The sequence below is a fragment of the Macaca fascicularis genome, chromosome 5 (assembly GCF_037993035.2).
Source record: "Macaca fascicularis isolate 582-1 chromosome 5, T2T-MFA8v1.1".
NCBI classification, from domain to species: Eukaryota; Metazoa; Chordata; class Mammalia; order Primates; family Cercopithecidae; genus Macaca; species Macaca fascicularis.
In genome coordinates this window covers 158,322,672-158,336,001 of record NC_088379.1, presented here as the reverse complement: position 1 = coordinate 158,336,001, position 13,330 = coordinate 158,322,672, and the positions used below count along the sequence as shown (strand labels likewise).

Sequence of the window (13,330 nt, the reverse complement as noted above, 5' to 3'; positions counted from 1 at the left end):
CAGCCTCCGCCTCCCTGGTTCAAGCAATTCTCCTACCTCAGTCTCCCAAATAGCTGGGATTACAGGCACACACCATCACGCCTGGCTAATTTTTGTATTTTTAGTAGAGACAGGGTTTCACCATGTTGGCCAGGCTGGTCTCGAACTCCTGACCTCAGGAGATCTGCCTGCCTCGGCTTCCCAAAGTGCTGGGATTACAGGCATGAGCCACCACGCCTGGCCTCCACTACAGTTTTATGAGTAATATTAGCCAATGCAAATGGGTAAGAGAAAACAATTAGAAGGATAGGATGGAAAGAGAATTAAAACTATGTCCATTTGAAGATTATGCCTGGAAAAAGATTATACCTGGAAAAAGACAATATACCTGAAAATTTTCAGAGAATTAATTATAAAATAAACTGAACAAACAAGAATTTAACAAGAAGCAGAGTATAAAAGTAATGTGCAAAATCAATAGGCTTCAGATACATAAATAAGGCTAACTAGGAGAAAAAATGGAAGAGAACACCCCATTTAGAATGGCAACAACAACAAAGTACTTAGGAATATATATGCGAAATGTGAAAAATCTACGTGAAGAAAATGACAAAACTACCAGAAAAAATAAAAATGTACTTGAGCAAATAGGCATCCCTTTTTCTTGGATAGAATGTTTCATCATCATCAAGATATCAGTTCTCCTTAATTTATAAATGTGATACAATCTCAATAAAAAAATAGAGCCAAGATTTTTTTTTTTTTTTTAAAGAAGAGAAGAGGAGACTTTATTTCTTAGGGTTACAGCCTCAAGGCAGATGCTTTTCCTGGAATTAGAAAAGTTGAAACTAAAGTTTCAGCTCAAGTCAGTTTGTCAACTCAGAACTGTGACTTAAAGGAGAAAGCATGCTTGTGTCCCTCTAATATATGAACTCACTACCTTATAATCCTATTGAGACAGTCCTACTTACCTTTAGCCCATTTGCTGCCATATGGAATGAAGACTTAGGGTTGCCAAATCATCCAGTTTCCAAAAGAAGCTGAACATCTCAATTTGCAAGTGATATTTTACAGTCTGAATATATTTGCAACTAATTTAAATGAAAAATAAAATACATTTTGGGAAAAATAAAATACATCTTGCAGATCATATCTACTTCACAGGCTGTTTTTGACCTTTCAGGGATTGGTAAACTTTTTCTGGAAAGGGTCAAATAGCAAATATTTTAGGCTTTGTAGGCCACTACCAGTCTCTGTCCCATATTCCTGTTTATTTTTATATCATTAAAAAATGTAAAAAGACTGTAAAAAATAGACCTTGGGTTATCGCTCAGTGTGGTAATTTACTAATCTTGGTTAACAAAACCATTAGCCTTGAGATTCGACAATGAGTACCTTGGAAGGAGACAGCCAGCCACTTCCATCTCTGACCTCTATCTCTCATAATTTTTTTTTTGGAGTCTCACTTTGCCACCCAGGCTGTAGTACAATGGCATGACCTTGGCTCACTGCAACCTCTGCCTCCTGGGTTCAAGGATTCTCCTGACTCAGCCTCCTGAGTAGCTGGGATTACAGGCACCCACCACTACACCCAACTAATTTTTGTATTTTTAGTGGAGATGGGGTTTCATCATGTTGGCCAGGCTGGTCTTGAACTCCTGACCTCAGGTGATTCACCTGCCTTGACCTCCCAAAGTGCTGGAATTACAGGCGTGAGCCACCGCGCCCAGCCTTCCCTCACAATTTTTTTTTAAACTTATGCTGGGATAAGTATAATATATAGATTCGCTGCAGTGGGTCATTTTGTAATGCAGTGCTTTTTCTTTCTGGCAAATAAATGATATCCAGAAGCATATCCTGAAAGAGAGTTTATGCATAATATTGCGATGTCATCCCACCATCTGTCACGTTTTAACTGCTCTTACAGATGATTACCATATCAACTGAAAAATGTTTTCTAGATACTTTTTTTTTTTTTTTGAGACGGAGTCTTGCTCGGTCACCCAGGCTGATACTTTACTTTAGTCATGGCACTCAAAAACCAGTATTATCAGATTTAAAATTTAGACTTTTCTGCTCAAGAATTATCAGGGTGGTTCTTGCTTCTTGGCTGGCAGCTATACTCATTTCCTTTTCTAACCCTTTAAAGAGAATCATGTTTCTGTTTTTCTTTAGAGACAGGGTCTCATTCTATTGCCCAGGTTGGAGTACAGTGGTGCAATCACAGCTCACTGTGGCCTCAAACTCCTGGGCTCAGGTGATGCTCCTCCCTCAGCCTCCTATTAGCTGGGACCACAAGTGTGTGCCACCACAACTGGCTATTTTTTTTTTTTCATAGAGAGGGGGTCTTGCTATGTTGCCCAGGCTGGTCTGGAACTCCTGGCTTCAAGTGATCCTCCCACCTGGCCCGCACAAAGCACTGGGAATTATAGGTGTGAGCCACTGTGCATGTCTGAAAATCAGGTTTGATAAAGTAAAGAACAATAGCATATATTTCTGAGACAGGCCAAGAACTGTATAATCCCACTAGACCAATGATGTGGCAAACATCAGGAGAAAAGTCTTACCCAATTCATCCTTACAGAGTGCTTTAGTCCTGGTCTAACCTCAGAATAGACATTTCACGGATTTGATCTGGCCTTGGACAATTGTGAAACTTACCAGGAGACTGTAAAAATTTTTTTTAGAATTCCTTAAAAATAGGACAGATATTAGTTGAGATAAAAAAAAAAAGTAAAAGAGGTTGATAAGATGCCCTTTAAACTTCACAATTCATTGAAAAGATACTGGGATTATCATTTATAGCATGATTTACTGAATGAAGTTTGGTCTTGGATAACTTGTAATATGATTCTAGGTCTACCCAAGTTGTCCTAAATCTTCAAATCAGTAACAAAACCAACCCAAGACTAAGGATTACCTTGAGGTTAGCTAGATTCATGCTCCTGGGCTGCTGCTTTTTCTCTTTTCTTAAGAGACAGGGTCTCACTATGCTGTCCTGGCTGGCCTCGATCTTCTGGGTTCAAGCAATCCTCTCACCTCTACCTCCTCCGTACCTGGGTGATATGGTTTTGTTGTGTCCCCACCCAAACCTCATCATGAATTGTAGTTCCTATAATCCCCACATGTCGTGAGAGGGACCCAGTGAAAGGTAATTGAATCATGGGTCAGTTACCCCATGCTGCTGTTCTCGGGATAGTGGGTGAGTTCTCACAAGATCTGATGGTTTTCCCCGCTTTTGCTTGGCACTTCTTGCTGCTGTCATGTGAAGGACATGTTTGCTTCCCCTTCTGCCATGATTGTAAGTTTCCTGAGACCTCCCCTACCATGCTGAACTGTGAGTCAATTAAACTTCTTTCCTTTATAAATTACCCAGACTGGGGTGTGTCTTTATTAGCAGCATGAGAACGGACTAATACACTGGGACTACTGGCATAGGCTACCATGCCTGGCTTCCTGCCTACTTAACTAGTATCTCAAACTTCAGGAGAGAACAAACTCAAAAACAGCTCTTAAAGATTAACAACAGTGATGGACAGGAGCAGGTAAGTCAACTGTTTAACAGAGAGCCAGTGGTTAAACACAGCCAGCATTAAAGATGAAGTTATATAAAGAATGATGAACTGTATATAAAAAACAAAGACACCAAATACTGAAGCATGATCACTCCCTAAGTACTTCACTACATTTTACTGTTCCCTGGGCTGTTGAGATTTATTATCTACTGCATCTGTATGGTGGAGATACTATGTAACGGTGTGCTGCTGAGCATCTCTTCCCCTTCTCTACTGGTACCGCATTGGTAACCTATGCTGGCAGTACTTACACCACGCAAGTAGGCAAACACTGTAAGTCACCTTCCCTCTTCCAGACCGCCAGCTATTAAACACTTAGCACACTGCTGGCTAAAGAAGATGCTAAGCCTCTGGTTAGCTCATGTATAGACCCCCATCTCACTCACTCTTGTGCTAGCCCTATAGAGAACTAAATTCTAAAGTTACCTAAATATTAAACAGCATCTTTTAGAGATCATTAGAAATGGTTTCCTTTTTGAACACACATACCTCCTTTCTAAACAAGTATCTTTTATAATAATAGCAAATTGGGCCTGAGAAGTTTTGGAATTCCCACAATTAGTTTTAGAAAAATTGGTTCTTTTTATTTTTTGTCCTCTGTCTCTCACATCAAATACTTTCTCTTGTCAGAAGAGCTGTTGCCTAAGGCAACGTAAACTGGCCTCATGAACAAAGATAGACCAATTTGCTCCCCACCAACCTCCAGGAAGTGATTAAGTAGGCCCAGAGCAACTCCATGCGATACAAAGGCCAGATTCATTAACAAATGGTTTGGATGCCATTTGGGTCATTTCAGACATATGGAGTATTTCACTTGAGTTACTTAAATCAAAATTGGACAATGTAAAAAAACTAAGCATGTGTGTAAAGGGCATTACATACGTTTTGATTTTATTTCTTTAGATGTGGAGTGCCTGCAAATTATCTAAATAGCCAGGCTGAACTGGAAAAAGATATATACATGGGATATATCATTTTTAACCTACTTTTTTAGATAGCTGAAAAATAACCCTAAAATTTTATATACTTGGTGATGTGTGCTATACAAACACAACTACAGTCATGTATTGTTTAACAACAGTGTCAAGAACAGACTACATATATGATGGTGGTCCCATGAGATTATAATGGAACTGAAAAATTCCTACCACCTAGTGACATCGTAGCTATAGCAATGTCTTAGTGCAACACATTACTCATGTGTTTGTGGTGATGGTGTAAACAAACCTACTGCACTGCCAGCTGAATAAAAGTGTGGCAATACAAGTATATATAGTACATAATACTTGACAATGATAATGATGATGTTACCGGTTTATGTATTTTCCATGTTTTTAATGTTAGAGTGTACCCCTTTTACTTATTAAAAAGGTTGGCCGAGTGCAGGGGCTCATGCCTGTAATCCCAGCATTTTGGGAGGCCAACGGGGGCGGATCATCTGAGGTCAGGAATTTGAGACCAGCCTGACCAACATGGAGAAACCCCATCTCTACTAAAAATACAAAATTAGCCAGGTGTGGTGGTGCATGCCTGTAATCCCAGCTACTCAGGAGGCTGAGGCAGGAGAATCGTTTGAACCCAGTAGTTGGAGGTTGCAGTGAGCTGAGATCATGCCATTGTACTCCAGCCTGGGTGACAGAGCAAAGCTCCATCTCAAAAGAAACAGAAACAAAAACAAAAATAAAACAAAAAGCTCACTGTCAAACAGGCCCAGGCAGGTCCTTTGGGAAGTTTTCCAGAACTGTTTCCACAGAAGATGACAGCTCCCTGCACGTTATTGCCCCTGAAGACCTTCCTGTGGGACAGAATGTGGAGGTGGAAACAGTGATATTGGTGATCCTGACCCTGTGTAGGTCTAGGCTAATGTGTTTGCCTTGGTTTTTAACAAAAAGTTTTTAATTTTTTCTTTTGAGTCACAACTTCACTCTGTCATTCAGGCTGGAGTCAGTGGCATGATCTCAGCTCAGTGCAACCTCTGACTTCCAGGATCAAGTGATCCTTCCACTTCAGCCTTCCGAATAGCTGGGACTACAGGTACGTACCATCACACTCAGCTAATTTTTCTATTTCTTTGTATAGGCAGGGTTTCATCACTTTGCCCAGGTTGGTTTCGAACTCCTGGGCTCAAGTGATCCGCCTGCCTCAGCCTCCCAAAGTGTTGGGATTACAAGTGTAAGCCACCACATGCAGACAAATTTTTTTTTTTTTTGAGCTTCGCTCTTGTTGCCCAGACTGGAGTGCAGTGGCGCGATCTGGGCCCACTGCAACCTCCATATCCCAAGTTCAAGTGATTCTCTTGCCTCGGCCTTCCTGAGTAGCTGGAATTACAGGCCCCCGCCACCATGCCTGGCTAATTTTGTCTTTTTTTTTTTTTTTTTTTTTTTTTTTTTAGTAGAGACAGGGTTTCATCATGTTGGTCAGGCTGGTCTCGAATCCCTGACCTCAGGTGATCCACCTGCCTTGGCCTCCCAAAGTGTTGGGATTACAGGCATGAACCACCACGCCCGGCCTCAAAAAGTTTTAAAATATTTATTATTTTTAATATTTAATATTTTTAGTATTAATACAATTTTTGTACAGCTGTACGTTTTAAACTAAATGCTTCACAAGAGCCAAAATGTTTAAACAACTTAAATTTATAAAGTAAAAAATTATAGTAAGCTAAGGTTATTACAGGAAAATTTTTTTAATACATTTAGTGTAGCCCAAGTGTACAGTGTTTACAAAGTCTAGAGTAGTGTGTAGTCATGTCCTAGGCCTTCACATTCACCCACCACTCACTCACTCAGAGCAACTTCTGTTTTTTTTTTTTTTTTTTTTTTTGCTTGAGATGGAGTCTCACTCTGTCGCCCAGGCTGGAGTGCAGTTGTGCGATCTAGGTTCACTGCAACCTCTGCCTCCTGGGTTCAAGCGATTCTCCTGCCTCACCCTCTTGAGTAGCTGGGCCTACCGGCGCATACCACCACGGCTAATTTTTGTATTTTCTTTTTTAGGAGATGGGGTTTCACCATGTTGGCCAGGATGGTCTCGATTTCTTGACCTTGTGATCTGCCTTTCTTGGCCTCCCAAAGTGCTGGGATTACAGGCGTGAGTCACTGCACCTTGCCACACAGAGCAACTTCTTGTCCTGCAAGCTCCATTTATGGTAAGTGCCCTTGACAGGTGTGCCATTTTTATCTTTTATACTTTTTTTTTTTTTTTTTTTGAGACAGAATCTCGCTCTGTTGCCCAGGCTGGAGTGTAGTGACGCAATCTCAGCTTACTGCAACCTCCGCCTCTTGGGTTCAAGCAATGCTTGTGCCTCAGCTTACCTGAGTAGCTGGGACTACAGGCGTGCATCACCACACCCGGCTAATTTATTTTTAGTAGAGACAGGGTTTTGCTATGCTGGCCTGGCTGGTCTCGAAGTTTTGACCTCAGATCATCCACCTGCCTTGGCCTCCCAAAGTGCTGGGATTACAGGAGTTAGCCACTGCGCATGGTCCTATACTGTGTTTTTACTATATTTTTCCTATGTTTAGATATGCAAATACTTACCATTGTGTTACAATTGCCTACAGTCTCTAGTACCATAATATGCTGTATAGGTTTGTAGCCTAGGAGCAATATCCCCATTGATAAGTAACATATCCCCATTGATAAGTAACACATGACTGTATATCATCTTATAAAAAGTGCATAAATCAGGACAAATGACCCTGCACTTGTTCCTTCCAGTAGAAAGGTATCAAAAACTCAAAAGAAAAAAGGAGTTTTCATGTCTGAGGCATTACTACTTAACTACATTTGAGGAATACCAACTTTCTGTATTTTTTTCTGTGGGAAATTTGCAAAGATAATGCAGAATACTGAGTTCGGTCACTGTTGGGAAATAGGAGAGCAGCCATTAGGATTTTAAAGGTTATTTCCAAGCATTTAGGTGTGTGTATATGTATGCTGGATCCTTCAAATACATTTTTTTTTTTTTTTTGAGACACAGCCTTGCTCTGTTGCCCAGGCTAAAGTGCAGTGGTGCAATCTCAGCTCACTGTGACCTCCGCCTCCTGGGTTCCAGCAATTCTTCTGCCTCAGTCTCCTAAGTAGTTGGAATTACTTTTTGTATTTTTAAGAGAGGGGGGTTTTGCCATGTTGGCCAGGCTGGTCTTGAGCTCCTGAGCTCAAGTGACCTGCCTGCCTCAGCTTCCCAAAGTGCTGGGATTACAGGTGTGAGCTACCACGCCCTGTCCAAATACACCCTTAATAGTTAATATTAATATTTAAACAAAACTAAAGCATTATCACGTCATGGTTTTGATCTTAAAAAAAAATCATTTGTTATCTGCCTGGACTGAGATGGATGGCTTTATTTGTATTGTCCTACTCTGATGAGCACTGGGGTGATATGGTTATCATCCTGCTTTTGATCTACAAAAAGGGGTGAAGAACATCTGCATTTTACACTTTATTTAACATTAATAAAATGATAAATACAGTTACAGGCAAATGACAATTCAGTACACTTAGTTAAATAGTTTAAAATTTACATATTCACAAACTTGTAGATCCTTCACCACCATGGAATATTTTAGTCTATGTAGTCAAAGTCTTCTGGAATTCCAAAAGTTTTATCAATTTTATTTTCTTCAAACCCAAATTTTCTTTTGGCCCAAGATTTTATTGCAAATATGTTATCTATAAAGAAAATTGAGAAATAATTTTGAGAAAAACATAATCATAAAACATTTCAAGTACAATTATCTTCATTGTTCTTTTACTTCCTTCTATTAACTTTCAGATACATCAAAATAAGGAGTTTTCTGTATTTTTAAGAGTAATGGCAACTAATTAAAAAGTATTTAAGGTCAGGTGCGGTAGCTCATGCCTATAATCCCAGCACTTTGGGAGGCCGAGGCAGGCGGATCATGAGGTCAGAAGTTTGAGACCAGCCTGGCCAAGATGGTGAAACCCCGTCTCTACTAAAAATACAAAAATTAGCTGGGCGTGGTTGGTGGCGGGCACCTGTAATCACAGCTACTCGGGAGGCTGAGGCAAGAGAATCATTTGAACCTAGGAGACGGAGGTTGTGGTGAGCCGAGATTGCACCATTGCACTCCAGCCTAGGCAACAAGAGTGAAACTCCGTATCAAACAAAAAGTATTTAAATACTATTTTGAACAAGTTAATAGATCTCATATTTAAAAATTCTATAGGCTGCTTGCTGCTAAATATCAGACTTAATTAAGAATAATACAAAAACAGGGACAGGTTAATGGTGTCTCTTCTACATTTCCACAGCAGAGGCCAGGACTGTTGCCTCAGGAATTAAAGTTGCTCCGGTTCCCAAAGGGAACACATTCTCTCCGGACCCTTCTTCCTGTCCCACAGACAGTAATGGCTTCCAGACAATCAGGCCAGTAGTAGGGAGGGGGGTGGGGAGCAGGGAAAGGGGTTCTCTTAAGACTAAGAATAGAAATGTCCTCAGCATCTCCTGGGGGGATTTAAAATGCATTAACGACTGAAAAAAAGTGGTACGTCTACTTCAGGGGATTTATCCCAAGGAAAGAAAATAAACTGTGTACAAGGATTTTTGGTCAAGGGTCTTTATCCCAGTGCCATAATAGAAAAATAAGAGCAATCTAAATGTCTACTCATCAGGAAGCTAGTGAGGGAGGCAGGACAGTGCCAGTGCGCTCACAGTGGCTGCACTTGAGAGGGTGGGAGGAACAGTGGATTTTTTTTTCCTTGAGACAGGATCTTGCTTTGTCTCCCAGGCTGGAGTGCAATGAGTGGTGCAATCTCAGTTCACTGCAGTCTCCGCCTTCTAGGCTCAGGTAATCCTCCAACCTCAGCCCCACAAGTAGCAGAGACAATGGGCGTGCACCACCATACCCGGCAACTTTTGTATTTTTTGTAGGGATGAGGTTTCATGTTGCCCAGGCTGGTCTTGAACTCCCGAGCCCAAGCAATCCACCCACCTCGGCCTCCCAAAATGCTGGGATTACAAGTGTGAGCCACCGTGTCCAGCCTTTCTTTTCTTAATTTCATATATTTCTTTAATGTACATATACAACCTTTATGATGAAAATGTATTACACACACAGAAAAAACGATGGTATAAGATGTTATAGCTTGTCAGAGTATTCTGTAAAATGTTAAACAATCTATTAGTAGTGACAATGAAGTAAAGGGTTAGAATAGGTTCTTCTGGAATGTTATGGGCCGAATCATTTTCCCCCCAAATTTGTATGTTGAAGTCCTAGCCCCTATGACCTCAGAATGTGACTATATTGAAACATATCTTTAAAGAGGTGATTAAGTTAAAATGAGGTCATTGGGATGGGCCCTAATCCAGTAGGATTGGTGTCTTTATAAGAAAAGGATCACGAGGTCAAGAGATAGAGACCATCCTGGCCAACATAGTAAAATCCTGCCTCTACTAACAATACAAATAAATTAGCTGGGCGTGGTGGCGTGCACCGGTAGTCCCAGCTATTCAGGAGGCTGAGGCAGGGGAATCGCTTGAACTCAGGAGGCAGAGGTTTAGTGAGCTGAGATAGTGCCACGGCACTCCAGCCTGGCGAAAAAGCAAGACTCTGTCTTAAAAAAAAAAAAAAAGCAGAAAGAGAAAGGAAAAGGATTGGCTGGGTGCAGTGGCTCACGCCTGTAATCCCAGCACTCTGGGGGGGCCGAGGCAGGCAGATTGCCTAAGGTCAGGAGTTTGAGAGACCAGTCTGGCCAACATGGTGAAACCCCATCTCTACTAAAAATACAAAAATAATTAGCCGGGTCTGGTGGTGTGCACCTGTAATCCCAGCTATTCAGGAGGCTGAGGCAGGCAAATTGCTTGAACCAGGGAGGTGGAGGTTGCAGTGAGCTGAGATTGCGCCACTGTACTACAGCTTGGGCAACATAGCAAGACTCCATTTCAAAAAAAAAAAAAAAAAAAAAAAACGGGAAATGTGAACACACCGAGAGACACAGGAAAGATTGTGAGAGGACACAGTGAGAAGGAAGACCTACAGAAGAAACCAAACCTGCCAACATCTTGATCTTGAAATTTGATTCTCCAGGATGGTCAGAAAAATTTCTGTTGTTTAAGCCACCCTATCTGTGATACTTTGTTCTGGCATCTCTAGAAAACTAATACATAGAGTTTGATCACTTTGTAAAATATTTTTTCTGTGGAAGTTTAATTCCAAGTATCAAATAATGATAAGCACATTTCTGGAATGAATTTTATGGAGAATACTACTGCATCAAATAGAATAATGTTAACAAAATTAATTTCTTTCAATTAAAGTGTTATGGAATGTCAACAGATATTAAAATGATCTTTACCCTTTGTAACAATCTAAAATGAATCTTTACTTTTCACAACAACCTAAGAGAGAATGTTAAAATAGCACCATAAGGTATTCTAGGATAATTTTTACCAGTCTCTGCCCAACCAGTACATTCTTGCTAATCACACCCAAATGTTATAGAGGGTCTGCTGCTACATAAGACAAGTATCAGGTGTACTGCAGATATTACAGAATGTGAAGAACCTATGCCTTCAAGTTGACACAAGAGAGAAAAAATAATAATTTATTACTAAACAATTATAAAGTGATAGGTGTCTCAGAGAGAAAAGGCCAAGTCTTATGTGTACAGCTTACAGGATAGGCTTCATGAATACAGAAAGATTTCTAGGAAATGAGAGAACAGATACAACAATGTAGGAAGCTTGCAGGGAATCAACTTCAAACCTGGATCAGAAAAGAGAATGAGGCATCAGGGTAAGACTACTGAATAGCCTCTACAGGAAGGATTTCCTGATTTATAGAAGGATAAGAAACCATTTCATTATAAACATTTAAAGGTTAAAAGCAAGAAAAAGAACAAATAAAAACCTCTCCACAACTATGCCTACTGGACCAATTCAAAGAAGACTCTGATTAAACATTTCTTTGGGCCACTGGATGTCGGCCTTCAAGATAATGTCACTGACAATCTTGATAGTTCATTCTCTGTCAAATAATTTCCCTATTTAATGTAGAAATTTTTATAAATGGATATAGAATAATTTTTTTATTTTAAACAAACAACCTTAAGGCTGTTTGATTTATACGGTGGCACGGCGAAGATACCTATAGGAATAGGATGAGCAATATCATTTGCAATGAATCTAGGTTAGGCCCTGGCAACACCTATCCCTCTTCACTCATTAAGATATCTCTCATATGTGTTTACAAAAACCTCACCATCTTAATTATTAAGCAAGGTTTCATATGATATAATTGAAATCACACTTAAAGTGTATTTAATGTCACCAAACATTTAGATGTGACATTTGGTAATCTCTCATCCTATAGAACTGAGATACCAAATTGTTGAACAGTATATATTCTCAATTCCAGATACATTTTTAAGGACTTTTTTTTTCTTGAGACAGTGTCTCACTCTTGCCCAGGCTGGAGTACAGTGGCACCATCTCAGCTCACTGCAACCTCTGCCTCCTGGGTTCAAGCAATTCTCCTACCTCAGCCTCCTGGGTAGCTAGTGTTACAGGTGTGTGCCACCATGTCTGGCTAATTTTTGTATTTTTAGTAGAGACAGGGTTTCATCATGTTGGCCAGGCTGGTCTTGAACTCCTGACCTCAAGTGATCCTCCTGCCTTGGCCTCCCAAAGTGCTGGGATTACCGGCATGAGCCACCACGCCCGGCCAGGGCTTTTTTAAGTAAAAAGAAAGCAAACTTTCTTTCTATATGATAATTTAAATATGAATATTAAAGCAAACTTTAATAGCTATATGATAAATAAGATTGCAATTTCATTAAAAAAACAAAAAACCAAAAAACTAAAGGCCAATTATATTGATTTTACCAATCTACCTAATTCTAAAACAGACTAGGAAAAAAATAATTCTCATTTTATTACTGTTTTCTTTTTGTTTGTTGTGAAGGTGGCGGTTTTCTGAGGTGTGATGCTTTATCTCTTATCTCCGTCTTTTCATAACACATGTTTATGCTGGAAGCTGGAAGGAGTAAGCTGTAACTTTAAATGGAAATATGGTTCTTAACAGCTGTTTCTGCTATTCTAAAAATATCTTTCTTCCTCATGGTTTTAAAAGTCCCAGGTTCTTCTGTAGCTAATAGGATAGGGAAAAAAAAAAGCCATTCCAAATGTTTTTCCAATTATAATTTTGGAAGTTTATGATCAATTGGAAATCATGAACTTTTTTAAGAGAAGAAAAGGAAAAGAGGAGTATTTATCTACGTGTCCAACATGGTGCTGAAGGGCTTACAAACTGTCTTATTTAATCCTCCCAAAATGGGAGGTAGGTATTATTTATCCACAATGAACAGATGAGGAAGCAGGCTGAGAGGGGGTCAAGAGGTCACACAGCAAGTAAGGAGAACAGCTTGGATTCTTTTCAAAGCCACGTTCCTCCCACTACACACAAATGCTGCCTGTGCCTACTGTGTGCTGAGCCTCTTTGTTGAAAATACTGGGGGAAATCACCTTGGATTTCTGTCTTATTTTTAACCTAAAAATCCATATTTATTTACACTTTGTGGGACACATTTCATTATTCTCTTTTATGTCAGTTTGCTTTTGTACCCTCCTCTATTCTTATCGCTAAAGCATTACCTTACTTAAGAAATAACTTTGTAATAAATAAAACTGCAATTTCAGAAAAAAAAAAAACAACAACTCTAAAGGCCAATTATATTGATTTTACCAGTCTATTTAATTATAAAATAGAGTAGGAAAAAAATAATTCTTTTTTTTGTGTGTGAAACAGAGGCCTGGA

The 13,330-nt window shown here is 39.8% G+C and overlaps 1 protein-coding gene across 9 annotated transcripts in view; it reads right to left on the bottom strand.

The window, feature by feature from the left end:
* Window positions 1-13,330, bottom strand: part of MND1 (meiotic nuclear divisions 1) — a 107,184-nt gene that overhangs the window by 25,964 nt on the left and 67,890 nt on the right. For 8 of the 9 annotated variants that reach the window (XM_065545622.2, XM_045392967.3, XM_065545624.2 and 5 more), the window contains one exon: window positions 7,983-8,225. The exons of the other annotated variant lie outside the window; for it this stretch is intronic. In XM_065545622.2, coding sequence (XP_065401694.1) covers window positions 8,119-8,225 — 107 coding nt within the window. In that variant the 3' untranslated portion in view covers window positions 7,983-8,118. Of the gene's footprint in view, window positions 1-7,982; window positions 8,226-13,330 lie in introns of those variants that run through there. 9 annotated transcript variants of the gene reach the window in all.